At 44.3% G+C, this 27,918-nt stretch overlaps 2 protein-coding genes across 8 annotated transcripts; one reads left to right on the forward strand and one right to left on the reverse strand.

The window, feature by feature from the left end:
* The first annotated feature begins 212 nt into the window (after positions 1 to 212).
* On the forward strand, positions 213 to 3,717 carry ovch1 (ovochymase 1). Of its 7 annotated transcripts, none has more exons than XM_069519847.1 (14): positions 297 to 416; positions 479 to 514; positions 601 to 681; positions 981 to 1,164; positions 1,250 to 1,325; positions 1,408 to 1,597; positions 1,681 to 1,820; positions 2,049 to 2,199; positions 2,272 to 2,307; positions 2,396 to 2,618; positions 2,688 to 2,845; positions 2,937 to 3,035; positions 3,122 to 3,258; positions 3,413 to 3,717. In XM_069519847.1, the coding sequence occupies exons 1-14, from the start codon at positions 338 to 340 to the stop codon at positions 3,572 to 3,574; spliced, it is 1,752 nt and encodes a 583-aa protein (XP_069375948.1). In that variant the 5' UTR covers positions 297 to 337; the 3' UTR covers positions 3,575 to 3,717. The 7 variants fall into 7 exon arrangements, with proteins under 7 accessions (XP_069375950.1, XP_069375951.1, XP_069375947.1 ...); XM_069519851.1 differs by having other exon boundaries at positions 2,049 to 2,085; XM_069519848.1 differs by having other exon boundaries at positions 304 to 386.
* stab2 (stabilin 2) lies at positions 3,712 to 27,139 on the reverse strand. Its single transcript, XM_069519836.1, has 69 exons — positions 27,043 to 27,139; positions 26,287 to 26,411; positions 26,076 to 26,191; positions 25,286 to 25,371; positions 25,083 to 25,149; positions 24,647 to 24,742; positions 24,445 to 24,567; positions 24,154 to 24,350; positions 23,884 to 24,011; positions 23,670 to 23,803; positions 23,517 to 23,596; positions 23,145 to 23,294; positions 22,824 to 22,967; positions 22,635 to 22,697; positions 22,301 to 22,417; positions 22,029 to 22,082; positions 21,866 to 21,946; positions 21,627 to 21,779; positions 21,375 to 21,434; positions 21,098 to 21,199; positions 20,858 to 20,944; positions 20,620 to 20,731; positions 20,263 to 20,443; positions 20,080 to 20,173; positions 19,845 to 20,003; positions 19,529 to 19,624; positions 19,038 to 19,130; positions 18,907 to 18,954; positions 18,702 to 18,829; positions 18,514 to 18,616; positions 17,904 to 17,981; positions 17,732 to 17,821; positions 17,538 to 17,645; positions 17,291 to 17,422; positions 15,244 to 15,372; positions 15,101 to 15,163; positions 14,451 to 14,549; positions 14,170 to 14,365; positions 13,991 to 14,086; positions 13,771 to 13,828; positions 13,593 to 13,666; positions 13,390 to 13,515; positions 13,070 to 13,143; positions 12,916 to 12,987; positions 12,081 to 12,200; positions 11,960 to 12,004; positions 11,797 to 11,889; positions 11,457 to 11,612; positions 11,233 to 11,361; positions 11,060 to 11,119; positions 10,732 to 10,908; positions 10,323 to 10,412; positions 10,099 to 10,245; positions 9,447 to 9,506; positions 9,242 to 9,365; positions 8,801 to 8,950; positions 8,619 to 8,723; positions 8,234 to 8,341; positions 6,631 to 6,824; positions 6,414 to 6,555; positions 6,119 to 6,252; positions 5,882 to 6,047; positions 5,569 to 5,675; positions 5,380 to 5,499; positions 5,150 to 5,296; positions 4,900 to 5,010; positions 4,690 to 4,821; positions 4,137 to 4,232; positions 3,712 to 3,942 (listed from the first exon to the last, which is right to left on the reverse strand). Exons 1-69 carry the CDS (start codon positions 27,121 to 27,123, stop codon positions 3,889 to 3,891), a joined length of 7,620 nt encoding a protein of 2,539 aa, XP_069375937.1. The 5' UTR covers positions 27,124 to 27,139; the 3' UTR covers positions 3,712 to 3,888.
* Positions 27,140 to 27,918: the final 779 nt, after the last annotated feature.

Here is a 27,918-nt window from a genome sequence, read left to right on the forward strand (position 1 = left end):
TATATATGTGTATATATATATATATTATCATATATTTTTAATAAGAGAACAGACCATTACAAACAGGCAGGTTACCAATAACAAACTTGGTTGGTTTATTATAATGTTAAAATCTATTTTATATGAATCTTATTAAATTCACTTTTTTAATGTTTCCTCTGCAATATTCGAGTGACAACTCTGCTGCCACCTGGAGGACGTTACAGTGAAGTGCACACGGTGACTGACTGAATAAAGTTTGATTGAAATTGAAGTGGTGGCAGGTGTGACATCACACTGGTGAGACTGATGAAGAGCAGGTGATGTGAGCTTGTGTGGTTTGTCTCGTGCTGCTGTGATGATGTTGTCTCTGCTCTGTCTTCTGTGTCTGTCCTCACGTCTCTCAGGTGAGACACATCTGAGAGACATGAGGACAGGTGTGTTTCACCGAAGTCTCAACATGCTCCCACATGACGTTAATGTGACATTTGTGTTTCAGGTGAGGTTAGAGCACCAAACAACATGACGGCTGCAGGTAAAGTCAGACTAATCTGATTAATCATTTATTCAGTCAAACAGGAATCTGATTGGTTGAATCTGATAAAAAGTTTTTTTCTTCAGGTGGACTCTGGACTCAGCTCAATGAGACGTTCACTGAAACTCATGAAAATGGAACTTTCTCTGGACTCTTTGAATTCAACGGTACGTTCAAATGATTGTATTTTCATTCCTCTTGATGAATGTATAAATATATAGAATGTATAAAGTTTGTTCTCTGGTTTTATTAGTTAAAATAATATATAATTTAATTATTAATAACAGAAGTAGTTTGTATTAAAATGTTGATTGTTAGTTGATTAATCAAGAAAAAGTTTAAGTCACGACCAAATACAAACTTAAATTGTAAGTCACTCTTTAATTGATTGATTGGACTTTTTTAATTAAGTAGTTGAACTTACTAGTTGAACTAACCTGTTGCTGTGACCTGGTCATCCTCTCAGACGTAGCGGGCCATCGCTGCTTCCTGCCGGAGCAGGAGCTGGAGTCTCGGATCATCGGCGGTCAGGAGGCCTGGGCTCATTCGTGGCCGTGGCAGGTGTCTCTGTGTTTTGCGTCCATGCCGGCCTGTGGGGGTGCCATCATCTCTCCGCAGTGGATTCTGTCTGCTGCTCACTGCTTTAAGAGGTTAGGTCATTGTCACACACACACGGTTCTGGACAAGTTGTGACGTCATCAGCTGATCAATGAGAATCGATCCCACCTGCTGTAGGTACAACAGAGCGTCACTCTGGAGCGTGAGGGTGGGAAAACATGACCTGGACAATCCTCAGGAGCCAGGACAACAGGTGTGTAGGTGTGTGTGTGTGTTTGTGTGATTATATGAATTAACAAAACCTGTTGTGTCTTGGGTGTGATCTCAACTTTCAGTTGGTCGCTGTGGCGCTCATCATCATACACCATGGTTACAACCGTCGGACCAAAGAGAACGATGTGGCTCTGCTGAAGCTGCAGGAACCTCTGATCATCACCACGTCTGTCAGACCCATCAACATCTGGACAAGTCCTCTGCCGCTGTTCAAGCGCTGCACCATCACCGGCTGGGGCGCCACCCGAGAGAGTGAGTCCTCGCACACCTGAGAGCAGGTCTGCTTCCATGTCTGTCAAGTCTGACGCCTACTGACGTCTCTTGTCTTCTACCAGACGGACCTCGAGTCCACAGACTGCAAGAGGTGAATGTCACCGTGCTGCCCCCCGATGTCTGTAACCAGTACTACAGTGGCAGGATCAGGTCCTCCATGTTCTGTGCTGGGAGGGACAGAGGAGGAGTGGACGCCTGTCAGGTGAGAACCTGTCAGAGTCCGATTGCGAAGACCATCAGAACCTGGACTCTTAAAACAAGTCAGACGTGATGAGTCACATCTGTCAAACATTTTAGTTTCTTCATTGTCTCCTCTTCTCTGATCTGTCGTTGCCTGTAACCTTGTCTCAGACGTCCGTAACCTTGTGTCCCTCATCTTCGTCTATAACTTCTAACATCTAACTATAACCTTGTCGTCCATCGCTGTTAGGGCGACTCTGGCGGTCCTCTGTCCTGCTTCACTGGCAGTAAGTACAAGTTGGCGGGTCTGATAAGTTGGGGCGTTGGTTGTGGACGAGCGAGACGACCGGGAGTCTACACCAAACTGCAACAACACACCCAGTGGCTGTATGACAACATGAGTATGTTCACAGACGATCCAACACCTGAGTTTCCACCTGAAACGTGTGATGAGTTTGTTGTTTTTCTTTCAGATAAGATGATGTACGAAGACGAGCTTGCTGACGGAGGTTCGTTTGACCTGACGCTGTTTTTATCTCGTGCTCAGATGGCCTTCGTTATTTATGTTTGTCATGATGTCATGTGACCTGGCGACAGACGACAGGTGCGGGAGGCTGCAGAGCTCCAGCTGTGGTCGTTCTCCGGGCATCGCCGGTCTCTTGATGTCACAAGACGGTGATGTGTCTGTGGAGAACGTGACGGAGTCCTGTCCCTTTTTCTGGCCCTGGCAGGTCAGCCTTCAGTCCAACGGACGCCACTACTGCAGCGGTGTGCTGATCCACCACCAGTGGGTCATCACTGCCAAACACTGCAACGTCAGGTAAACATTGGCAGCCTCGTGACATCTGGTTCTGTCACTGCTGTTACTAACCTTTACTATTCTCCACAGAGCCAAAGACGACGTGGTGGTTCTGGGAATTCATGACATGCGGTTCTTATCGTCCCAAACCGCCTCAGTGGATGAGGTCTTCAATCTGCCGGATGACGGAAGCTTCCCACCAAAATCCGACCTGTCTCTGCTCCGCCTCAGCATCTCTGCCAGATTTAGTATGAACACAAACTCATTTTGAGTCTCACAAATCCACGTCTGTCCCACATCTGAATGTCACACCTGAAAGTGTCCTCTGTTCTGTCTCAGATTCAAATGTGTCTCCAGTCTGTGTCCCTGACGAGGACGAGGAGCTCAATGACAGCTGGAGTTGCTTCACCACCGGCTGGGGCACAACGAAAGCAACAGGTGACTGCTGACCTCCGTGACCTTTGGACAGGACAAGTCCAAATGGATAAAATATTAAGGAAGAAAAATCCCGTGTGTGTGTATAGGTCACATTGATCCTGATCGTCTCCACCATGTTGGATTGACTCTGGTGAACGGGACGTCCTGCAGGGGGCGTTGGGGGGAAGGACTCGTCGCTGACTCTCACATCTGTGCTGATCCTGCCGGCTCCGCCTCCTGCATGGTAAGTTTATAAACTGGATGAACTGCTGATGTCAGTGAACGCAGTGTAAACGTCACGTTAGTCGACCGGCGACATGTTCGCCTGTCAGCGTGGGGGGAGGCGGAAGTTGGGGGTGTAGTGACGTTGGACTGACACCTGGTGTTTTCCTCCACAGGGCGACTCCGGAGCTCCCTTGTACTGTCGGAAGCGCAGTTCCTACTTCCTGTTTGGTGTGGTCACATGGGGCAGTCGGCGCTGTGACGTAGACAAACCGTCTGTCTTCACCGCGGTGTCAGATTTTCATTCTTGGATCACGAAGGTGACGGACAACTCCTGAAAATACTGTTTGGCTGGAAACTGTTTGTTGTCCAATCACGTTCTTCTTTTAACAAACATTCAGTTTATCAAGAACAATCTTCTGACCAATCAGCTGCTGTGTTACAGTCAACGTTCTTTGAATTAAAAGTCACGTCACCCGTTTTTTGTTTTTTTATTTGATGAAACATCTTTTCTCAGTTACATGTGATTGTTTACATTACTAAATCAATCAGGAGCACCTGAAACCTGATGACAACACTTCATCGTCCATCGAACGCTCAATGTGATCAGCTGACGGAAACTCGGAGCATGAGTATGACGCTGCAGCTTCTCTCAACCGTCCTGCAGTAGGTCGTGCGATCCTCCGTCCGCCACCACTTGTTTGGCCTGAAAACATTCTGAGGTTAAAATGGCTGAGATTCGCTCAGACTCATTTAGTTCAGTCTAGAAACATCAGCGTCAAATCAAAAACCTAATTTTAAACAGATAATGTTTTAAGCAAAAATGACTGGAAACAGCTGATTATCAGAGAATGTGCTGAAGTTATGAGGTTGTGTGTCTGTGGTCAAACGTTTACTCACTGTGCCGTAAGACGTCTTTGACTCTGGAGCTGCTTCATAAACAGGGTTACAGATGCTGCTGCCTGCAGGGGGCACCGTTTCCTCCTCTTCATCCTCCTTTTAAGGAACAAAGACGATTTATCAATGAAACCAGAAAATATTCTACACTAATTAAATGTCTCACTAATTTAAACATTTTTCTCCACCCTGGATTGCCCCCTGGTGTCTGGCTGCAGTATGAGTCATAAACCCTCCTCCATGTTAGCAGATGGGACATGAACCAAACAAAAAATGAATTAGACGTTAAATGTTTGTCAAAGATGTTTCTGTCATCTCAGCTCGTTCTTCTCTCTCTGATGTTTGTTCAAGTGTTTCTCATCATTTTGGTTTCATTAGTTATTTGATGATATAAAAACAGGCGGAGACGTCATGATTGACAGCTGACACTGACTAAGGATTGGTTGAGAGTGTGTGTGGGTGGGATCTTGATACCATTACAGCACTGACAGACTGCAGATGATGTCATCAAGCGTTCCACACACACACACACACACACACACACACACACACACACCTTGAAGTAGTGGAACTGGAATCCTTTGTTGTTGTTTTTGTAGAAGTTGTATCCCACGCACATGCCCGCCACCACCAGAATCACCAGCAGGGTCACACCCACTCCCATTCCTGCCTTGTGCCCCACATGCATCTGCAGAAGCATCACAGTCATAGTTACCAATCATGTGGGGTCAGGATGGATGGATGCTATTGTCATGACAAACCTCACCTCTTGGCGAGGGGGGGTGGCTTTCAGCGGACCTTGAAGAACATGTATGATTCCATTTGAGGCCACAATGTCCGAGTTGGTGACAAAGCGATCGTTGATGTAACGAGAGGACTGAGGAAAAGAAATAATTTAAAACAACACAACCGTTGCCATGTTCATCAAAATCTAACTCATGGCTAATTCTAATTCTGTCACATGTCTGGGGACGGGCAGCATGGCCCCCTAATGGACACAGGATGTAATTACTGACCAGAGCTGAGGGGTCCAGCAGATCGGACACTCCGAGGACCCTCAGACTCCCGACTCTTGTTCTGATCCGACTCCCGTTCTTCAGCTCGCTGAGAGGAAGAGCCCTCCCCTCGGACAGGTGGAACTCAATGTCCCACTGAGACAGAGTCTGCAGGGACACGAGGACAGGTGAAGATTGATGAGGGTCAAGGGAGTTGATGAGGAAGGACAAGATCTTGGTTTTCGTCTCACCTGGTTGTCAGGGAGTCCGTCATTGTCGGGTACGAACAGCGTGGACTGAACCGTCAAGTTGCTCAGACGCTCCACAAACTGTTTCCCTGACGACGACACCTGAGAGCAGTTCAGGATTTGCTGAAGAAGAAAGACTGAGGTCACGATGATGTCATCAGATTTAATGTGTCCTGGTAGTCTGGGACTCACCGTGAGGAAGTTGGAGAAGGTCGGCGTGGACATGAGCACCTGCAGCAGGTTTCCTGTGCACCTGAACCCATCTCCAACGTAACCCACCTGACACTCACACCTGACCTCTGCAACCAATCACAGCCTCTCTGATCAATACGTCCTGATTACATGTTTTTATTGAACCTCCAACTCAAATTAGGTAAAAACTTTCTTATAAATTATGAATTTTTATAAAAACTTTCAAATGAAACTAAATCAAAATTAATTTAAAATTTAATATTTATTACAAATATTGTTAATAATCTGAATAATCCGCCTCTTCCTCGCTCACCTTTCATCTGGTAGCAGAAGACATCCCACGACTCGCTCAGGTTCTTGCGGACTCCATAGTCCACGATGCCGACATGTCCGAAGCCACAATTGGGGTTGGAGTAGGTGGTGGGATACGCCACCCGGGCCTGGTCCAACCAGCCAGCAGCACACATGTTGAGCCCGCCCTGCGGAGACACAGCAGTTTGACTACGTGATGACATACGTGAACTACTGTGTGCATGAGGTGTTCACTGACCTGCTGAGCGTAGGACAGCTGCATATACGTGGCCAGGTCACCTCCCTCTGCACTGCAGGCTTGCTGCGCTGCACTAAAGTTCAGTTTGTACTGCCCCCTGTCTGAACGGAGGTGAAACACACCGAGCGTCGCATCTGCACAGAAACACAACAACACATTAAACACAACATGTTCAATACAAGGACTAAACTCTATCAGCTGATTGGTTCTCACTGGATCAGCTGAGACATGCCCTCTCCATCCTTAATTCAAAGCATCCAATGATGTGGAAGAGAACTCAGCCTATGATCCGTACCTTCAAAGTGTAGATCTGTACATTTGGCGTCTTGATGACAGCGTCCGTTCCCTTGGAGACAGCGGCTGATTGGCAGCTGTTTGACCTCACAGGTCTCACCATCGCCGATGTAGTTGTCTTTACATGTGCACTTCTTCTTACCCTGTCCACACAGACACTTCAAGTTAGGACAGATGAGACGTCAAATCCAAACCTGTTTAAATGACTCGTTCCTCACCGGAGCCATCATGGTGCAGGTGGCGTGTTCGTGGCAGCCGCCATTGTCTCCAGAGACACAGGGGTCAACGGGCTGACAGGTGAACCCGTCCCCAGAGTGACCTTTAGGACACGTGCAGGTCACCAACTCTCCTATCTGAGAACACTTAGCGCCTTTAGCACAACCGCCATTCCAGACCCCACACATGTCCGCCACTGAGAACATGGAGAGACCAGACGTCACATTATGTCAAAGACCTGATAACACCATATTATCCAGATAGATCACTTCGTTCACAAAACACAGGTTCTCCTGTGGTTCTAGAGTCTGTAAGAGGAGAACAGGAGGTAGAACCTTCAGCTACCAGGCTCCTCTCCTGTGGAACCAGCTCCCACTCTGGGTTCTGGAGTCAGACACCATCTCTACATTTAAAGTTAAATTAAAACGTTCCTCTTTGATAAAGTCTATAGTTCTGGATCAGGTCCTGAACCATCACTTAATTATGCTGCTATAGGTCTAGAATGCTGGAGAACTCCCATCATGCACTGAGGGAGAACTCCCATCATGCACTGAGAACCTTTCCACTTCTCTCTGTCTCTCTGCCCCCCCCCACACATTCATTCATTTATTTATTTTAATACATGTCAATGACTATTTCACTTTACACTCCCATAGTCTCTCTCTCATTTCAGATATCTCTGACCCCGGAACCTCAGGACAACAACTTTTACGATTATCACTATTATTAATTATAGTATCTCAGTAATTAATTATGATATGAATTGTGCCTGTTATCAATAATAATTAAAAGTCTTTACACTGTTTACATTTTAACTAGTCAGATCTGATACCTGATGGCGCTCAAGTGTCCCCGGTCTTTCTCGCCCCCCCTCTCCCCTACTTCCCTGTCCCCACTATCCCTCTCTCTTCTCTCCCCTCTTTCCCCCCCTCTCTCCTCTCCTCCCCCCTTTTTCTTTGCTCACCCCCGGTGGAGGCAGATGTCTCCACACTGAGTCTGCTTCTAGAGGTTTCTCTCTGTTAATGAGGGAGTTTCTCCTCCACAGTCTCAAAGTGCTGCTCATTGTTCAACTGTTGGTTTCTCTATATTTTGATTTTAAGGTCCTGACCTTCTCTGTAAAGAGCCTTGAGATAATGTATATCATGATTTGGTGCTATACAAATAAAATTGAATTGAATTGAATTATATACAACATATAAAGACACATGTCCCCCACTGAGGTCATGGAGACACCAGACTTCACGTTATACACAACATATAAAGACATGTGTCCCCCACTGAGGACATGGAGACACCAGATGTCACTTTATACACAACACAGACAGCGTCAGGTCTTTCTTCGTCTTCTGGTCTTTATTTATATTTTCTAGTGTTGATGACGACTCAAAGCACTTTACAGTACAGATTCTCTTCAGCATGCAGATGGGGAAGACTGGGATCGACCGCCAACTTTGTGGTTAGAGGACAATCATGTTCTTGCAAATTAAAAGCAGCTGAACGACTGATCAGCTCCTGATACACACACTGATTTACTGTGATGACATCATCAGGAAGTGACATCATATACAGTCATGTCAACAATCTTACTTCCTGTTTCCTGTTTACCTGTGCAGGTGAATCCGTCTCCTTCATAAAATGGCCGACAGACGCAGGTGTTGTTTTCCGTACAGACGGCTTTAGGAGAACACGGTGGAGAACACACAGAGACGTGACCTGGACAAGATGAGACACCGTCAGTCAGCTGATTCACACTAACATGGAATGAGTTTAATGAACCTGGATCCTGTTTCATCAGAATCCACCAATCTTCAATAAAAAAGTGGATCATCACGAACATTAATCTAATAAAAACACAAACACATAAAACTGTGAATTTCTTTAAAAAAATGGTTCTGAAGTTTGTGATTAATAAAGTTATTCAAATAAAAACATTTCAAATAAAACTTATATCGTGTTGTTTCAGCAGTTTCGAAACAAGCGTCACACTCACTCTGCTCAGTGTCACATAGCTCGCCGCTCCACCCCGCCTCACACAGACACGCCCCCGTACCTTTCCATCCGTCGTCACATGACCCGTGTTCTGAGCAGTTACAGGCTGAAAGAAAACAGAGGTCACAGGGGTCAGAGGTCACGACACCTTTAGGGTCATCTGTCACTCAGGAAACCGCTTACATTTACAGGTAGGCCCGAAGAACCCGTCACTGCACTGCTCACAGGCCACGCCCCTGAAGCCTACGTCACAGGTACAGGTGCCGTTACCAAGGTGACCATCATCACATTTACCACGGTTACTACAGGGGGAGCCGACGCCACCTGGACACACTGCACACGTCGATTGAAACGGGTTAATCACTGATGATGTCACAATCAAAGTAAATAAGATTTTTACTGAAAGTAAGTGGAATAAAAAAAAATCATTAGGACTTAATAAAATGTATTCAAATTTATTTTGTATCAATAAATAAAATTGAAATGTGAGAAAATGATAAAGTGAAAAAGATCTTAATACATTTTATAAAGATTTTATTTTGAAGATTGTGACATAAATAATAACTTTAATTTACAACTAAATCAAATTGAGTTAGAAAAATTAAATGTTTTATGCCGTCTCACCCAGACAGTCTCGTCCGTGGTAACCATGACAACACCTTGGTTGCCAGAAGTTGACGGTGCAGACGCTGAGACAGGCGGAGTTTTTGGTGACGAACATGGTGGGAAGGTCACACTTCTGGATCTCCTGAAGACGACACGAGACGTTTGTATAGAGACAACTCTTTTTTTATGTTGTATATGACGAAGATGATGAAGATGATCAGACCTTGAGTTTGGAGCCTTTCGGACAGCGAGACGCTGAGGACGTGCAAACTCCACAACTCATCTACCACAGAAGAAGAAACAAGACGTGAATAAAACCAGAAACTGAGAAACGACCTGAGACACACAGTCCGACTGGCACGTCGTTAGCATGTGAGCTAACTTTAGTATTTGAGCTAACTTTAGCCTCTTAGATATTTTCTGACCTGATCAGTTCGTCAAAGTTTCAAAATACAAACACGTCAGTAATTTATGGTGTTTAACAAATGAAATATCAATCAATCAAATTTATTTATATAGCACGGTATCACAACAAACAGTTGCTGCACAAAAGTCCAAGATCTTAAAAAAGACAAAATCCAACTTTCCACACCGAGCAAGCATGAGCAACAGCGGGGAGGAAAAACTCCCAGGTGGAAGAAACCTCCGGCAGAACCGGGCTCGGTGTGGACGGCCTCTGCCAGGACCGGTGGGGACGAGTGAAGTAATAAAATACTTCCTGGTTCTTGTCCATAAATGTTTGTGACTTGTTACTGTTACAGTGAACAATAAAGTTTTTAAAGGACTCTTAATGGAGCACATTGAGATCCTTCAAATGAAATGTGCTTTTTAAATAAAATTTAAAACACCAGGGGGCTCCAAACGTGAGGATTTACCCGGAGATCAAAGGTCATCAGGTCATCACAGCGTCCTCCGAGGCTGGGCGGAGTCAGAAGGCAGTCAATCCCGTAGGCAATCCCACCATTAAAGACAAGGTGTCTCTGAACTATGCGACACTTCCCGTCATTAACGAAGATTGCTCCCTGTTCAAAGCAAGACGTCGTTAAGTGAGAGCCACGCTCGTCGACTCCTCATTGATTTCTGTTCCTGTCGTACTTACGATGTCGTCTGTCCCTCCGCAGACAAAGGAGAGCGGCGAACCCTGCAGTGTCCGAGCCGAATCCAGATAGATCAAACCTTCAGCGTAAATCTGAGCGAGCAGAGAAGAAGAGAGAGACAAAACGTTAATTAATCATGTGATGAACTGATGTTAGGAGTTCCTCAGGAATCGATTTTGGCTCCAATTTTTATTTTAACTTATATTTCGCTCTAATGTCGACAATAACTATGTTTGTGTGTAGGTTTGCTTCTCCTTTGATAAACACATCATTGAATAAATATTCAGGTCTGATGCCACTTTACACTAACGACACAGTTTAATTTTCATATAAAAACTCAGAATTGTTTTTATTATAACTGTTCACGTTCGTTTTCGTGTTGGTTCAGTTTAAATAACGTTTTTGGTGAACCTTCTGGCTGTGCAGGATGTGGTACTTCAGGTACTCCACCAGCTGAGGGCGGTTGTCGCGGTGGAACAGGAAATCCTTCTGCTGCTGAGGCAGAGACGCCATGATGGCGTCTGACGGAAGGAAGAGCGTGAGCGGCTGGTACATCCCATCATGCACCAGGTCCATCACACCTGAGTCCTGAAGCAGAGGTAAACATCAACATCATGTGACCTGGGCCAATGAGAGGTAGGTGTGTGTGTGTGTGTGTGTGTGTGTGTGTGTGTGTGTGTGTGTGTGTGTGTGTTTGTGTGTGTTTGTGTGTGTGTTTGTGTGTGTGTGTGTGTGTCACCTCGAGCAGCTTGTAGAAGTGTGTGTATCCATGACGTTCGGCCACATCAGTCAGATTCATCTACAACGAGTTATTGACAGAAGAAAGAATCAATCAGTCGTTTATTCTCCGCAGATCCATTTGTTTCTACATAATTACTTATCATTAATTGATCTGAAACATATTGAACTGACGGAGATGTTGGGCTCCAAATCTTTGTAGAGGTCGGGAGGAAACAGAATCTTGTCGATCTCGTGGAAAATCCCATTGACACTGACATCGTGGCTGTACGTCACGTTAGCACCGTTGATGAAGATGTTTCCCTGAAAATATTCAACAGATTGTACTCAACATGAATCAGCTGGTCACGTGACAGCTTTTTAAATATTGATGGACATTCAGCTGCCTGATCGGTCACCTGGCTTGATCTGGTGGACAGGACAAGTCCAGACAGAGACGTCAGGTTTCGGGGTCGACTCAGGTCGGTGGGCAGCAGCGTGTGACACATGACAATGTGGCTTCGCAGGACTGTGGCGAATTGTTCTTTATGTTTCCCCAACATCATTGATTTCATCTAAATGAATAATAAACGTGTTTTTGATTCAGGTCATCTTATTGTTTCAGATTCAGTGTTTTTGTATAATAGGCTTAAAAGAATATGTATATTTTATTAATGAAGTTTCATAATTATTAATCAATTATTGATTATTATTAAGCTACTTGAATAGAAATTGCTGGTTGTGAAATTATTTGGTCACCTTAGCAGTGCCAATACTGTTCCCTGTGAAGGCGTTGCTGCTTGGTGGAAAGACGGTGAACGGGCCGCGACCTTTCAGAGAAATCTCAACCATCTGAAAGGAGAGTTTACATCATTAGTCAGTTTTCACCTGCAGGGGGTTAGCAATTGCAATTGTCACTCACCATCAGGCCAATGTAAAAGTCTCGCAGCTTCCTCGTCAGGATTTCCTGCACAGAGTCACACGTTAGCAACTGTCAAGTGGAACCAGGCGTGCTTCTAACGTCATGTGGCATCATGTCTCACCTTGTCCACGGTGCCTTTGCAGGTGAGTCCGTCTCCCAGGAAGTTCGACTTGCAGGTGCAGGTGCGGACACCTGGACCGCTCATGTTACAGCGTGCAAACTGATGACAGCCACCATTTTTCTGTAAACAGTCAGAGATATGTTACTCCTCTACAGAGTAAAATTACCACATTTCACTGCCTCTACTGACACCTGGTGTTTCACTGCAGTACTGCTTTAGTAAATTGGTATTACTGCAGTGATACCTTTGATTTGTCTTAAGGAGACGGATTATGCTTTTTCTGTCTTTCCCAGTCCTCTAATGGTTTGTATGGGTGTATGTCTGTTTTGTGAATGTAAACGTGGGCATGGCTCAAAATCCCAAAGTCCGCAGCAGAGGGCGCTCTTCTCTCTCACGGTAAACTATTTTCTGGAGTCAACTGAAAAGCCCCATCTTCATTTTTCTAATATGTCCGTTCCTGGCTGACATCAGCAGGGTGCTCATCAGCATAATGAACCCCTAGCAGCTAGTCAAACACAGCACAGTGTAACCTGAGCTGGGAGGAGGAGCTAGCAGCGTTCACCCTTCAGGTGCTGTTGGAAAATCAAAACATTACACAGAGTACAACCAAGCTAAAGTCTCCCGACGTTCACAGTTGGCCTGTTTACTAAAGCTAAAGCTGTGGAACTGTGTTTACTGTGTTTTAAATGAATTACACCTGTATAACTTAAAATGAAAGTTTTCTGAACTTTGGCGCCAGTGAACCGTGGAACACAAATTAAAATGATGACCCCCAAACATAAAAGGTCTCCTTCAAAGAACCTTAATTGTTTATTGATGACGTCATCACACTCACCTTTTGACACAAGTTGATCATGTGACAGTTCTGTCCGTCACCTGAGTAACCTTCACTGCAGGAACAGGATGTCTGCACACAGCATGACATCAATAATCAACTATCGATAATCAATAATCACTGGTTGATAGTCGTATGTGTGTAAAGTATTTACTTTGTTCGGTCCAACGTGGACGCAGTCTGCGTTTGCATGACAACCTCCATTTCCTTCCAGACATGGATTTATTTCTGTGGGAGAGGGGGAGAGAGATTGGGAACACTTGAGCACCATCAGGTTCTCAGCTCTGACTAGTTCAACTGTAAACAATCACTGTAATAATCAATAATTATTGATAACAGTAACAATTCATAAAATAATCAAATTCATCGATTTGTAATTGAATAGAGACTTTAGTTTTTAATATATTTGAAAAGTTTTATTTACATTTAAAGATGCACGTAAGCCTGTGAGCGACCACCTGAGGCCACACTTACCGACACACACAAGTCCATCTCCATAGTAACCATTGTAACAGACACAGGCTCTGCGTCCAGGTCGTGTCCTCTTACAGACGGCGTAAAGACTGCAGCGGCCGTTGTCCTCCACACATGGGTCTTTAGCTATAAACACAGACACTGATGCTCAGTCCGACCGTCACACCTGAAACTGATGCACCTGAGAGGTCACCTGACCATACCTCGACAAGAAGTCCCATTTCCCTGGAAACCAGCAGCGCAGAAACACAGAGGTCCGGACAGTCCGATCAAACAACTGCCATACAAACGCAACACAACATTACAACACATTACACCGAGCTGTGTTCAGAGCAGGGGTCTGCAGGGGGCGCTGAAGCTCACTGAGATGTGTTCACTTACTTTGCACTGGTGTGACATTTCACTGAGCCGCACAACTCGTCAGCCGCCGACTCGACTTCTGTAAAAAAGAACACGGTCCATTACACATAAATATACAATATATGTAAATATACATATATATTAGTTACAAGCTTTGTCATATAAACATACGGGTACTATGATACAAACATATATACATGTAAACATACGTCATGCTCTCTCATTTCTTTTGTTATCTTACTTTCGTCGCAGAGGATTCCTCGCCACCCGACATCACACTCACACGTCCCGTCGCCCATGACGCCTTCATTACAGCGTCCGTTTTTACATCTGCAGTCTGAGGGAGGGGGGAAGAGACGGAGTCAAAGTTAAATGTCCAATCATTCTTGGTTGACAGTTTCCTATGTGAGGCGTACTCACCCTGATCACAGTGGACGCCATATTTGCCGCTCTGGCAGGTCTCACACGCCGTCCCATTAAAACCTTGGTTACACTGACAGACTCCGGTACCGTTCGTCCCGTCCATACACGCTCCGTTACCGAAGCAGGGCTGACCCGGCAGCCCTGGACAAGGCTCACAGTGCTTCCCGAAAAACCCGCCACAACACGCTCGGACCTAAGAACAGTGGAGAGAGCTGTGAGACCGTGAACGTGTTCGTCCTCATCACATGATTTACATGTATGTATAAGAGCAGACATACGATGTTCTTCTGAAGGCAGGTGGGTCTACAGCCGATGGTCAACAGTTGCTCTCCTTCAAACATGCGGCTGAACATACACTTCCTACTCCGCATGGATTTCTGCCGAGACCAAAGGTCAGTTTTAATGAAAGAAAATCAGTGAGAGCTTTAAAGAGTCAAGTCTCACTACCGACACTTCTTCCACATACACTTATATATTTAAAATTAATTTCCTTCAGTCTGTTTTTAATTTATTGTACATTAAGAATTTTATGTCCGAATTATGTCTCAATAAACTCATTAGCTTGGCACAAAATAAAAAAATGTGTGTGAATGAGATCTGGATCTATTGTTTACAAACAGGACGTGTGGTAGTGAAGTGAAGAAGCCTCTTAATGAGAAAGTTTGAGTCCCATGATGTGGCCTCGATAATGAGCTTTAGTCTGACTCACTAGGACACACTGACTCTGAGGACACTCTGTGGTGGAAAACTTTGACATCACTACTCTATAGAAACTCATGGACCTTTTTTCAACGTTGTTGTTCCTCATGTTTTGGTTTGTCGGATTAAAAGTCTGAGGTGATGACAGACGAGTCTGCATCATTTGTCAGTAAATGTTCATCAGTTTGAGAATCTGAAGTTTTCATCGTGCTACAGTTTAAAATCTTACGTCTGGGACGGAGTTGTTGGGACAGATTTTGCCGATTGGGAACAAACAGTCGACGCACGTTGCCTGTGAAGAGAAAAGAGGAGGTTGTGAATAAACAGCTGAGTTTGTGTCTATTATTCTCTTCGGTTTCTCGGGTTCCGTACCATGACCTTCTGATACGTAGCTTCATCGCAGCGGTTCCTGTTGATCTTGAGAACGGCCGACAGACCGTGAATCACACCATTACCGCTCAGGATGTTGGACGAGTTGATCTGAGCGTCGTTCACTAACAGCTGGAGGACAGAGAGAGTGAGTCAGGATGCAATCAGACATTCATGTAATTAAAACTTTATTTCTATAGCACTTATCTTACTAAGGTTACAAAGTGCTTCGCAAAATATGTGGTAAAAAAAAAAACCTGCTGCTTCCTGGCAGCACTATGAAAGCCATGTGGCCACTCAGTAGATCAGACATCATCACCTCTGTCTTTTTAAAATAAATACCTACTGTCACAGGCAGCAGAGTCAAAGCTGTCCCATTTGAGAAACTACATAAAATATAGAAGCAAAAAAAGGACGATAAAAAGGAATACAGGAGTTAAAATGGTACAGTAGCACCAGAATTACAAATCCCATGTTAAAGAAGCTTTCCTATAAAAAAGATGTTAGTTGAGACAGCTAGTTAGCTGCTAATGTGGTCAGGTAGTTCCAGAGCCTCAGGGCCCTGACAGAGAAAGTCTCCCTGAGTAGCCTTGACCCTGATCTGAGGTCTTGACTGGGACTGTTGGGAGTCAAGTGGGGGCCAGCCCATGTTGAGCTTTAAAACTTCTTTAAAAAGAATCTTAAAATCAATCCTGAATTTAATTGGAACCAGTGAAGGGACGCAAGGATTGGTGTGATATGAGACCTACATGTTTGTTTTAGTTAAAATACGAGCAGCAGCATTTTGAACAAGCTGCAAATGAATTACTACGATTTGACTGAGGCATGTATACAGGGCGTTGCAGTAATCCAGGCGGAAAAAGACAAAGACACGTATTAGCTTTTCTAAGTCAGGGGGAGATAGAACTGATTTAATCTTAGAAACATTTCGTAGATGGAAGTAGCAGTGGTGATATTAATATGTGTTTTGAAATTCAGATGGAATCGAATGTGGCACCTAGATTTTTAGCTGTTCTTTGAATATTGGCTGCCAGGGGATCAAGAAACGAAAAGGAGTTTGCCTGCTAGCTGATCGGGACCAAAATGTATTATTTCTATTTTGTTTGAATGTAACTGAAGAAGGTTAAGTGACATCCATTCCTTAATGGCGGATAGGCACTCTGTTAGCATGCTCACTCTGCTGATGTTGTCTGGTTTAAAAGACAAGCAGATTTGGGCATAGGAACAATATGATGACCCATCAAAATTTCTGATGACGTTTCCTTTGGGAAAAATAGAATAGGACCAAGAATGGAACCTTGTTGCACCTCGCACATCGGTGGAGCCAAGGATGAGGTGTTATTTCCAACGGAAACAGAAATTTCTCTATCTGAGAGATAAGCCTTGAACCATCTAAGGGCAGTTCCAGATATGCCGACGCACTGCGTTAGTCTTTTGATAAGAATGTTTTGGTCAATGGTGTCAACTGCGGTGCTGAGGTCAAGGAGCAGAAATACGTAGAAATCACCAGCGTCAGCAATACATCATTTGTCATTTTAATAAGAGCAGTTTCCGTACTGTGTCGTTTACAAAATCCAGACTGTAACTTTTGAAAAATATTATTATTGTCACGCACAGCTAAAAGTTGGGTAAGAACCACCTTCTCAAGAATGTCGGATAGGAAGGGGGGGTTTTCAAATGGCCTATAATTCTGTGGGAGTGATTAGTCTAGATATGGCTTTTTCAGTAAAGGCTGAATGCTGAATTTCTTAAAATGATCAGGGACTTGGCCAGAAGAGAGAGAGCAATTCATAATTCGCAGAAGGCTGGGAACAATAGTACTAATTACTTTTAGAAGTGAGGTGGGTAGGATGTCGAGAGGAAGAAGAACGCATGTGTGATGCAGTGTCGATGAGTTCAGGAAGAGAAACTTGATGAAAATAATGAGGAGAATTTGCGGTTTACGATATTTGGAATGACGTGGTAGTTTGTTCAATATAAGTTCAGTATATCAGTTTGGTTAAAAAAAAAGATAATCAGTAACTGATCAAATACTCATGTTATCAGAGACCTTTCCCTCGCGGAGCATGATGGCGAGCTGGAAGGAGAACCCCAGTAGTGTCTGCTTGTAACCTCCAGGCTGCAGGTCGGGCTTTAACAGGCGCTCTGCTGCCACCACATGGTAACGAGTCGTATTAACATCCTGTCAATTGAAAATTAAATTACAGAGATGTGATTCAGAACTTCTTGTTCTCAGTAACTGGACGTTTTATTATTTTATTGGATAAATGACTTTAGAAACGTAAAACAACAAGTACCAGAGCAGTCGCAGCCATTTTCTTCAGGTAATCGTTGATGGCAGCGTCTGTCGGAGCGAAGACGGTGAATTCATCACCCTGTTCGATCTCGTCTGTCAAGTTGTAATCCTCAACAACACAAACAGACACACACTGTGAACATTACACATTTATATTGTGTGTGTGCGTGGGTATAGGTGTTTGTATGTTCGTACAATGAGGTATGATCTGAAGAGCGAGAACTCAGGTCTCAGAGCGAGTGTCGCCAACAGCCCTTCACTCAGCTTCCTGTCGGGAACCAGAACCTGAGGATGAACGCAGAGAGAAGAGTCAGTCAGTCGGAGGTGATAAAGCGTCGCCAGCCTTGAGAACGCGTCGGCTCTGTACCTTATCGATTATGTGGATCAGTCCGTTGGTAGCAGCAATATCAGATGTGATGATGGTGGCGCCACCAACAATTGTGAGCTGATAAAACAAAATCTTAAATGGTTAGAAAGTTCATGGAGAGATTTAAAGATTCTGACCCGTAGAATGAGCTGCGATCATAAAGCCCAGAGACAGCGATGATTCAGAATTCTGCCTCATGTTGTGAGATCCACATCAGAATCTATTACACGAGTCAAACTCTCATCGAGTATCGTCATGATGAGAGTTTAATCTACGACTACAACCCAAAGACCAAACAGGAGGAGGAGCCACCGGCTCCACAAACCAAGAAGGTTCATCAGGTGACGCCCACAAGCAGCGCCTCGTTTTTTCTGAACATTCTCAGGGTTTTACTTCGTGGATTCGACCATCTCAACTGCCAGAACGGCGAGAACCGCTGGATCTGACTTCCTTTGACTTCGAAGAACATGGCAGCCAAATTTATATCAGATACTTGTTGACACAACTGTCCTCAACGAATAAAAATCAGCGCAGGTTAGAAGACGTTCATTACAAATTTCTGGTCTTTTGGGCAGAAATGACAGAACATGATCGACCCCCGTGGACTCACCTCATTGGCTGTAGAAACAGGAAATGTAGTCTTGAGAAGTGAGGTCACAGGGGAAGTGGGGTTCAGGCTGGAAGATGGATAGTTTCCAGGGATCATGTGATTTCTGTCAGGTGTGAAACACAGATGTCAACAAACAGCTGGAGACAAAGTTAATCTGTCCAAAATAAAAAACACTTTTAAGTTTTAACCTGATGAGACTAGGCAGGTTTCCCTTCGTCGTCCAGAAGTTCTTGTCGTCTGAAGACATTTTGTCGACAGCAGCAGAAGACGGAACCAGGAGAGTGACGTTCTGATCCGACAGAGACACACCGGAGTCCTGACGGAGGACAGACAAGACTGATGACATCACAACAAACTATGAACAGCTGACAAACAGAACCTGCTCATACTCACAGTCGTCCATTTGAAGAATTCAGACGTCTCGGGCAGCACCATCAGCTCCTGTAACATCAGAAGAACAGACTCAGCTGTGTCAGTGAACGCATCGCACAGTGTTTATTCATGTGAACATAGCTGACACTCACCTGTTCTACGCTCCCGAAACACATTCGACCATCTCCAACGTAACCTTCATCACAGACACATGTCCACTGAGAGGACAGCAGCAGACAGCTCGCCTGAACACAAGGACAAGGACAATTACTTGATGTCCAACAAGTCACCTGATCACATCATCTATTGATCAATTACTATTCGTGATCAATAACAATCATGAGTGAAAACCACAGACTTGTGATTCATGGTCCAATCGACCAATCCTGAGTCAGTGTCAGCTGTCAATCATGACGTCTCCGCCTGTTTTTATATCATCAAATAACTGATTCAAACCAAACTGATGAGAAACACTTGAACAAACATCAGAGACATGAGAACGAGCTGAAATGACAGAAACATCTTTGACAAACATTTATTTAACGTCTACTTTGAGTTTTTAGTTTGGTCCATGCTAACATGGAGAAGCAGGGTTTATGACTATACTGAGACCAGCCACCAGGGGGCAATCATGTCATCTCACCAGGTAATGGCAGCCTCCACTCATGGTGACACACGGATTCACAGCTTCACAGTCTCGTCCGTTTCCTTTGTATCCATGTTTACAGCTGCAGTCACTCTGAGATAAAGACAACACACACCATTGGTTTGTTTAAATGTCGACAGACATCAGGAGACAATGATTAAAGACCAGACGCTACTTGTAGAGTTAACTGTTAGCCAACTCCATCACCCAGAGCATCATGGGAAGTGTTATTCCAAACAGAGGTGAGACTCCCCTCAGCATACAGTGACACCTGCAGGGGCTGTGAAGAAATGCAGGTTAAGATAAATCTCACCTGTCCAGGACCTACGTAGATGCAGGTGGCGTTAGGGTGACAGCCGCTGGTGTCAGGGCCGTCACAGTTGTTGATTGGTTGACACTCATCTCCATCCTCCCTCCATCCTGTCAGACACTGGCAGGAGTGAGTCCCAGGTCCTGTCTTTATACATTTAGCCTGCAGGGGGCAGTGCAGAGTCAAACATGACGGATCTGGACAGACGAGCCACAGCAATCATTAAAGAGTGACTTACGTTCACACTGCAGCCGCCACGAAGAGGCGGCGCACAGGGGTCGGACTCCACACAGGTGATACCATCACCCTGGTAACCAGGTTTACAGACACACCTGAAAGCACACGCACCAACCCTTTACTGCCCCCTGCTGTACATCTGCTGTAGAGATGTTTAGAGTCAGAGCCCCACAGATAAACTCACCTGGTCGTCCCCTGACTGAAATCGCAGTCAGCATGGGCGTGGCAGAACTGAGCCTGGATGCCGCAGGCTGCCGTCTGTCGATCGCATAACGGACCAGTGAACCCCGGCAGACACGAGTCGACTTTACAGCGACCGCCTGAGTCCGGACGGTTGTCGCACTGTCCTTGGGCACAGAGACACGCTGCGGACACACAGGTAGGGTCACTTCCTCTGACATCACATATACCTGATGTCACAAGGTGATCATGTCTACGTTAATATTGTTTCTCTACATTAATATTGTTTTAAGGTCTTGACCTTTAAATGTAAATTATGAATTGGCGCTATATAAATGAAGTTGAATTGAATGTCACTTACTCATGTCACACCTTGGTCCATGTTTATTGGTTCTGGAGCAGAAGTGACAGCGAGAGCCTTGGAAGTTTGGATCACAGATACAGGAACCGTTTCCTGTGATGCCCTCCATACACTGTAAAAGATACTTCACCTCAACCCTTCATAAACTGTAAAAAAATACTTCAGTGGGTAAAAAACGATTCAGTTACTTCAAATCTTTGGTCAATAGAGTTTTTTGTTTGTGCAGATTGAGTCTGACCTGACCGTGTCCTGAGCAAGGAGTCTGGTATCCACCTGGACAGGGGCGACAGTCAGGACCATAGAAACCTTTACAACATGCTGGAGTCTGAACACACACACACACACACACACACACACACACACACACACACACACACACACACACACACACACACACACACACACACACATACTTCCATCAGAACAGTCTTGGTTGAAGTGCAAATTAACTCAGGTCATGAATCATGTGTTTCTGTACCGTTACAGTTGTATTGCAGAGCAAGGAGCAGCCAGTGGCCGGGACGTTGATGGGCGGACTGCCGACAGAAATCATGTACAGACATCCAAACCTGGACAAGCCCTGACAAGCAGAGATCACACACTGACACACAGTTTTGTAACTCATACTTTTCATGCTCCTGTTTATTACACAGTTTATCACTCTACTCAGTTTGAAAAGTGATCAGAGTGAGAAGTCTAACTCTAATAAACTTTAATAAACTGTGATAATAAATGATCAGAGTGAGACGTCTTACTGTGTCAACCCCAGATGAGCACGGAGTCACTTTGATCTTCAAGCAGCTGACACACTCATCCTGAAAAAAACCCAGTTGATGATACACATTAAAACTGTTTTTCTTCTGTTTTAAATCAGGTTCGAATCAGGATTAAATCAGGTTAATATCAGGTTTGAATCAGGTTTAAAGACAACTTCAGTCAGTCTGAACACAGCAGATCAGGACCTAACCAGCAGATGAAAAAGGAAGATGGTGGCGGTGGAGTCTCACCCTAACAATCTTGGTCTCTGTGATGTCACACCTGTGAGGCAGCACAGGTTCGATGGAGGGTGGAGTCAAAACTCCATCCAGAACATACAGACGTCCATTCCTTGCTTCCACCGCTGACTCCAACACCGCTGCTCCATTAACCAGGATCTGACCCTGGAAAACAAAGCTTCACAATATAGACGGCCCAGAATGCAACACCAAACACAAGCCACTTATTTTAAACAAATGTCCAAACTCACGTTTTCTGTCACGTTTATCGTCAGAACCTGATTCGCCTTCGTTACAATTCTGGGGCTGGAAACAGCGTTGAAGACTTCCAGCTTCAAATCAGGAAAATAATTCTTCATCATCATCATTATCATACACAAGAGTAACTGAATGTAAACATGGTGCCGTACTCACGGCAGTGGACGGGATGATGTGGTTCCTGAGAAGTTCCACCAGTTTGTTGTGACCCTGAAGTTTCAGAATAAAACGTCAGAGAACAGACGCGTGTATGTGTGTGTGTGTACTAATTTTGAGCCTTTAACCAACAAAGTGTGGACATTTTGTCTGGTCCTCACTTTCTCACCCGATCTTAATGGAGTGTTTGAGGGTTAGAATCAGGTTGAGGCTTAGATTAGGGTAAGGGAATGCATTATGCCAAAGAGTGTCCTCACTAAGCACAAACAAACCTCAGTGCTGCTCAAGTATGTCAAGTGTCCGTCACTCATGGTGTCGAAGGCTAAGCTGGTCGGAGCGAAGACAGTGATCGGCCCTGGAAGATCCAAGATGGATGCCAGCTGAGTTTTCTGTGGAGTGAACTCAACATGGTCATTAATTCATAGTGACAGGTGAAAGGTGACACTAATGACCACCGTTCATGACAAGGTCATTACACCTGAGTGGTACATCCTCTGAGGACCAGGACCATCATCAGAACATCTGAGTGTTCTGAACAGGAAAAAGGGTCCTCTCAACTCCTCGTGGTTACAGAATCTAAACATGTTGTATGCAAGAAGCGCTTACCTCCAACAAAGTCTTGAACTTGTCAAACTTTCCGTAGTCAGAGATGATCTTCATCAGGTTCTCCTGAAGACAGCAAACAGAATCAGAATCAGAAGTACTTTATTAATCCCCGTAGGGAAATTAAAAACATTGTGAATAAATGGATCCGTCAAAACAGGATCAGATCCGGTGTGAGAACACTTTTTTTACCTCAGGATTGCTCTCAACGGTCGGTGTGACACTGTCCATCAGCTTATTGATGAGATGGATCATCCCGTTGGATGCGACGATATCTGACTGGATGATCACACCTTTCTTTCTGCTGCCATGGATACGAATTTTGGTCTGAGCGTCCTGGAAGAAAAACAATGATTTGATTTGAGGAAGGAGACAAGGCTGACGACCTGAAGACTGGACGACCGGTCAATGCAGCAAACACGTCAAAAGATGGATTCATCATAAAACCTTCTTACTAAGAACATACGTTCATTCATCTGTTTGTTAAAGACGTTATTCTCACTGATCTCTCACCCCCTCCGACGTGTCCACCCCTGCTGATTTTCCCGTCAGGGTGAAAAACACGTTTGTTTTTTTCAGAGTGTCAAATGGCATCACCCCGGCAACCAGGTGCATCTTACACAGGTACTCAGCTCTAGATGAGTTGGCAAGCAGAATCCTCACCTGTGGATGGACAGATGGACAACGTGACAGGACAATCAGACGTCAATCTGACGATGATCGGACGTTAGTCGTACGTTGATCAGAAGATGATCAGACATTGATCGGATGTTGATTAGGGTTAGGGTTAACCCAATAATAAATCAATTTCATTAGACGAAGATGAGAAACTGAGGTCAGAGCAACAGAAACTTTTATCAGTTGATAAATTTGATGGATTCTCACCAATGTTCCTTTGAAACCTTTATTGATCGGGATGAAAACGGTGAATGGACCCAGGTTCTGCAGAGGCCACGACAGCAAACCTGAAATGACAACAAGGTCCTTTAATTGTCCGATCAGCTCATCTGCTTCTTTCTCTAAAACGAATCATCGTACCGAACAGTTCAATGGCGTTGCTCAGTTGACCCCTCCACTGTCCACCAGGTTCCGTGTTCAGCTCGTTCAGACGCTGCACGATGTTCCCGTAACACACTTTACCGTTACCAATGTAACCCTGGAGACAGGTACATCTGAGGGACAGAGGGACAGGTGATGTTACTGCAGTTAAAAACATCCAGGGGTGAAGAGACAGAGAGTTCAGGGGACTGACTCGACTTGTCCCGGGCCCACGGTCGAACAGTTGGCCTTCTTGTGACAGGAACCTGGTCGACAGACGTCCTTCAGGCTGCAGCCGCCGTTCGACAGGTTGTTGAAGCCAGGAAGACACTCACAGTGAGACTGAAGCAGAGAGACAGTTTTATTATGATGGCGAATCCTCCTCGGATCTTGATCCTGATCTTCAGTCTAAACCTGTTCTTGATCTTGATCATGCTCCTGGTTCTGATCTGGAGGAACCTAGTTCCTCTCAGTTTTTCATTACCTTTCCTGGTCCGTCATAGATGCATTGCGTGGACTCAGTGGAGCAGCCTCCTTTTTTGGTCTGACACGGATCGATGGCCATGCAGACTCGTCCGTCGCCGATGTAACCCTCATTACAGGCACACAGGTGCTGGTTTGGACCCGTGTGGATGCAGGAGGCGTTGGTGTGACAGACCCTCTGAAGACACGGGTTTATCGCTGAGGACGTAGACCATAAATAAATATAAAAACCAATAAAGTTTAAATAAAGAAAGAATAATGTTTAAACTCAAAGAATAAAGTATAAACTCACATAAACACTGATCTCCTGACATCTGGTGACCTGGTAAACACTGACATACTAACTGACCCGTCAGAGCTTCTTCCATACAACGAGAGTTCTGCCGACACCTGAGCGCTGCACACTCAGGAACCTCTGTGAGGTCAGAGGTCAGAGGTCAGGTAATGATGAGATAACTGATGATGAGTAATGACTGATTATTGATCAGACTTACCCTTTTCACAGTTTGGACCTTTGTATCCTGAGAAACAGGTGCAGTGTCCATCACCTTTTAATCCAGAGTCACAGAGACCATGAAGACAGGAACACTCTGAGGGGGGGATGGAGACAGAGAGAGAGGGAGGGAGGGAGGGAGGAGAGAGAGAGAGAGAGAGAGAGAGAGAGAGAGAGAGAGAGGGAGAGAGAGAGGGAGGGAGAGAGAGAGAGAGTGGGAGAGGGAGGGAGAGAGAGAGAGAGAGAGAGAGAGAGAGAGAGAGAGAGAGAGAGAGAGAGAGGGAGGGAGGGAGAGAGAGAGAGAGTGGGAGAGGGAGAGAGAGAGAGTGGGAGAGGGAGAGAGAGAGGGAGGGAGAGAGAGAGAGAGAGCGAGACATTAATAAAGTCTGTTTTTGATAAAATTATAAATTATTTTATAAGAAACAATTTCATGTTACCTGAACTACAGGTGGATCCAAATCTACCTGGAGAACAGTCCTCACATGATGTACCAGCAAACCCCTCCTACACACACACACACACACCTTGTTAACGACTCAAAGAACCTCCTGAAAGACTGTGTGTAGCAGGTGTGTATCTACATGTGTATCCAGGTGTGAATCCATGTGTGTATCCAGGTGTGTATCTAGGTGTGTGTCACCTGACAGGTACAGGTTCCGTTTCCTCCCAGTCCATCGGAGCAGATTCCTCGGTCGCTGCAGGGTCTGTCGGCTCGATCAGGACATTCTGAAACAACAGAAAAAAACTTTCAATGTCTGTCCGTCCACTTCCTGTGTCCCGCCACACTGCTGCTACATCTCTGGTTCCTGTTCCCAGGTATGGGTCAGAGGTCAGAGGTCAGAGGTCGTAGTTGGTCCAACTCCATGTGACCATCAGCACATTTCAGTCCAGCTGATCCTGAGTCTGCAGAGAGGAAGGAAGTCGTGATCCTGCAGGATGATCTGCTTCCTGTAGGAGGGAACATGTAACACACACTAATGGGGGGTGAAGTGTTTGAATCCATGAAACACTTCTGGAGTCTCAGGGGGAAACTTTGTTAGAGCAGAATCCAACACAACTGAAGTAACTAGTGAACAAAGCTTCAGAGGAAATATAACAACATAAAAACACGTTTCCATCCTGCTCCTGTGATGTCATCAAGTGTGAGAGATAATGAGCTAATAAAAAAAAGCTAAGCTCAACTTAACAAAACTGGGCTAAACTTGAATAAACTAAATTGAAGTCAACTGAAACTAAACCTAAAACAAACTAGTTAAGCTAATTAGTCAGATGGACTGATAAACAATATGTATGTTTTTTTCCCTCACAATAAAAGCCTGGTGAAGTGTTTTATGTCAAGTAGCAGTTAGCATTAGCAGGGAGCTAATGACAGTGGCTCCTTAACATGTAGATTGACATGTGACTCAGATAAAGTTTTTCTCTGCCCTCACCGACACAGTCCGGCCCCCAGTAACCAGGACAACAGCTCTTCAGCTCCACCTCCCGATAACATTCGAAGCTGCAGCCGCTGATTGGCAGTTTCAAACTGGCAGTTTTGATGTGGTACCTGAGGAGAGAACGTCACGGAGATGTCACAGAGGGTTCTCACATGTTCTCACGTGTCCTCATGTGTCGTCACGTGTTCTCACGTGTTACACTGACCTGCAGTCCTGAGCCATGGAATGTGGCGTCCGTTTGAATCCTGATGGACACGAGATCAACAGACTGATGCTGCATGAGTGACACGACGTCCGAGTCCTGAGAACTGTCGATTTCGAGCAGAAGTTCTAAAAAACAACATTTCAGTTTAAACTAAATATACAAAAGAATATTTATATAAAGGCGTATTCATCAGTATAATTTGTAATCATACACACAGATGTTTGTACTTCTATCTTAGTGAGGACACTCAATGACATAATGCAATAATAATGCACTCTGCAGGTTGTACACTCAAACTGGTCCTCACAAAGATAGCTGTACAAGAGCACTCAGACTAACACACACACATAAACACACACACACACACACACACACACACACACACACAGACATTAAATGTTACTTCTAGAATAAACTAATTCATTTCATCCACATGATAATAATTATAGAAACAATAATAATAATAATAATAATATTTGTTTGGTTTAAACACATTTTGTCACATTTGGCAGAAAAACAGTTTGTTTGCTTTAAGTTTGACTGAAGATCAAAGAATTGAATAAAAATAACCTGAGAATTGATTTGAGTTATTTTTAAATCTTAAAAATAAAAACTGAGGAATCTGTGGTTCGAACAGAAGGAAACAAACTTTAGGTAAATATGAGTGATCTCTGAGTGAATGAGAGAGTGAATACATGAATGAGTGAAAAATAAACAAATAAGTGAGTGAATACATGAATGAGTAAGTGAAGGTACCTGTTGTGCAGCAGCTGACGTCTTCATCATCATCATCATCAGAGAGACGAGCAGCAGTTTCAGACTCGGATTGTCCTCCATGTCTTCTTCTTCTCTTCTGTCCAGGATGTCTGCAGCGTCCCACTCTTTTCAACCTCCTGTGCCCCCCCCCCCCCCCGTTTCCTGGACGACGAGTTCGGAGTAAAATCAGCTGACTCAGGTGTTTTATTTACACACTTCTCCTCAGGATTAAAACAATGTTCACACACGTTTTAACTGAACATACATGTTGTCAACTTCATACACCAACACATAAACAAAGTAATACTCATCTGTATTAACTGTCCTGTTCCATCTTTACGATTAATGTGTTTTACATTATACATCATTTCTAGTGTTTATATTTCTTTGTGTCAATATCGATTGTTTATTTCCATTGTTTAACATAAAACATCAAATAAATTTACACTGTAAAAATATTAAAAACCAGCAGAATTAAAACTATAATTGTCTTATCAGTTCAAATAAAAATGTATAAAACATATTATTGTTATCAATAATGAAATGAATAATAATAATAAAACACAATCAAATCTGAGGTTTGTTCTATGAAACTGTCTTAACATATCCAGGATATCTGTCAGTTATCCAGCGGAATTTAACCTAACAATCACAGTCAGGCTAAATGGTCACATGACGCTGGTTATCAACTTGTTAAGTTAGCTACGTTTTTTTTATCCACACCAGCTCCACAGGTTCCTCTGATGTCATGTTTCAAGGGAATATATTGGTCAGTGGGTGGAGCTTTTATACTGTTTGATCATAAGTTACCATGATAACAAGTGAACGAGCTTCGTGGGACTGAAAACTCTAAATTAAACCTGAAGTTAACCTGAA

The sequence above is a fragment of the Paralichthys olivaceus genome, chromosome 23, assembly GCF_024713975.1.
Source record: "Paralichthys olivaceus isolate ysfri-2021 chromosome 23, ASM2471397v2, whole genome shotgun sequence".
In the NCBI taxonomy this organism is placed as follows: domain Eukaryota; kingdom Metazoa; phylum Chordata; class Actinopteri; order Pleuronectiformes; family Paralichthyidae; genus Paralichthys; species Paralichthys olivaceus.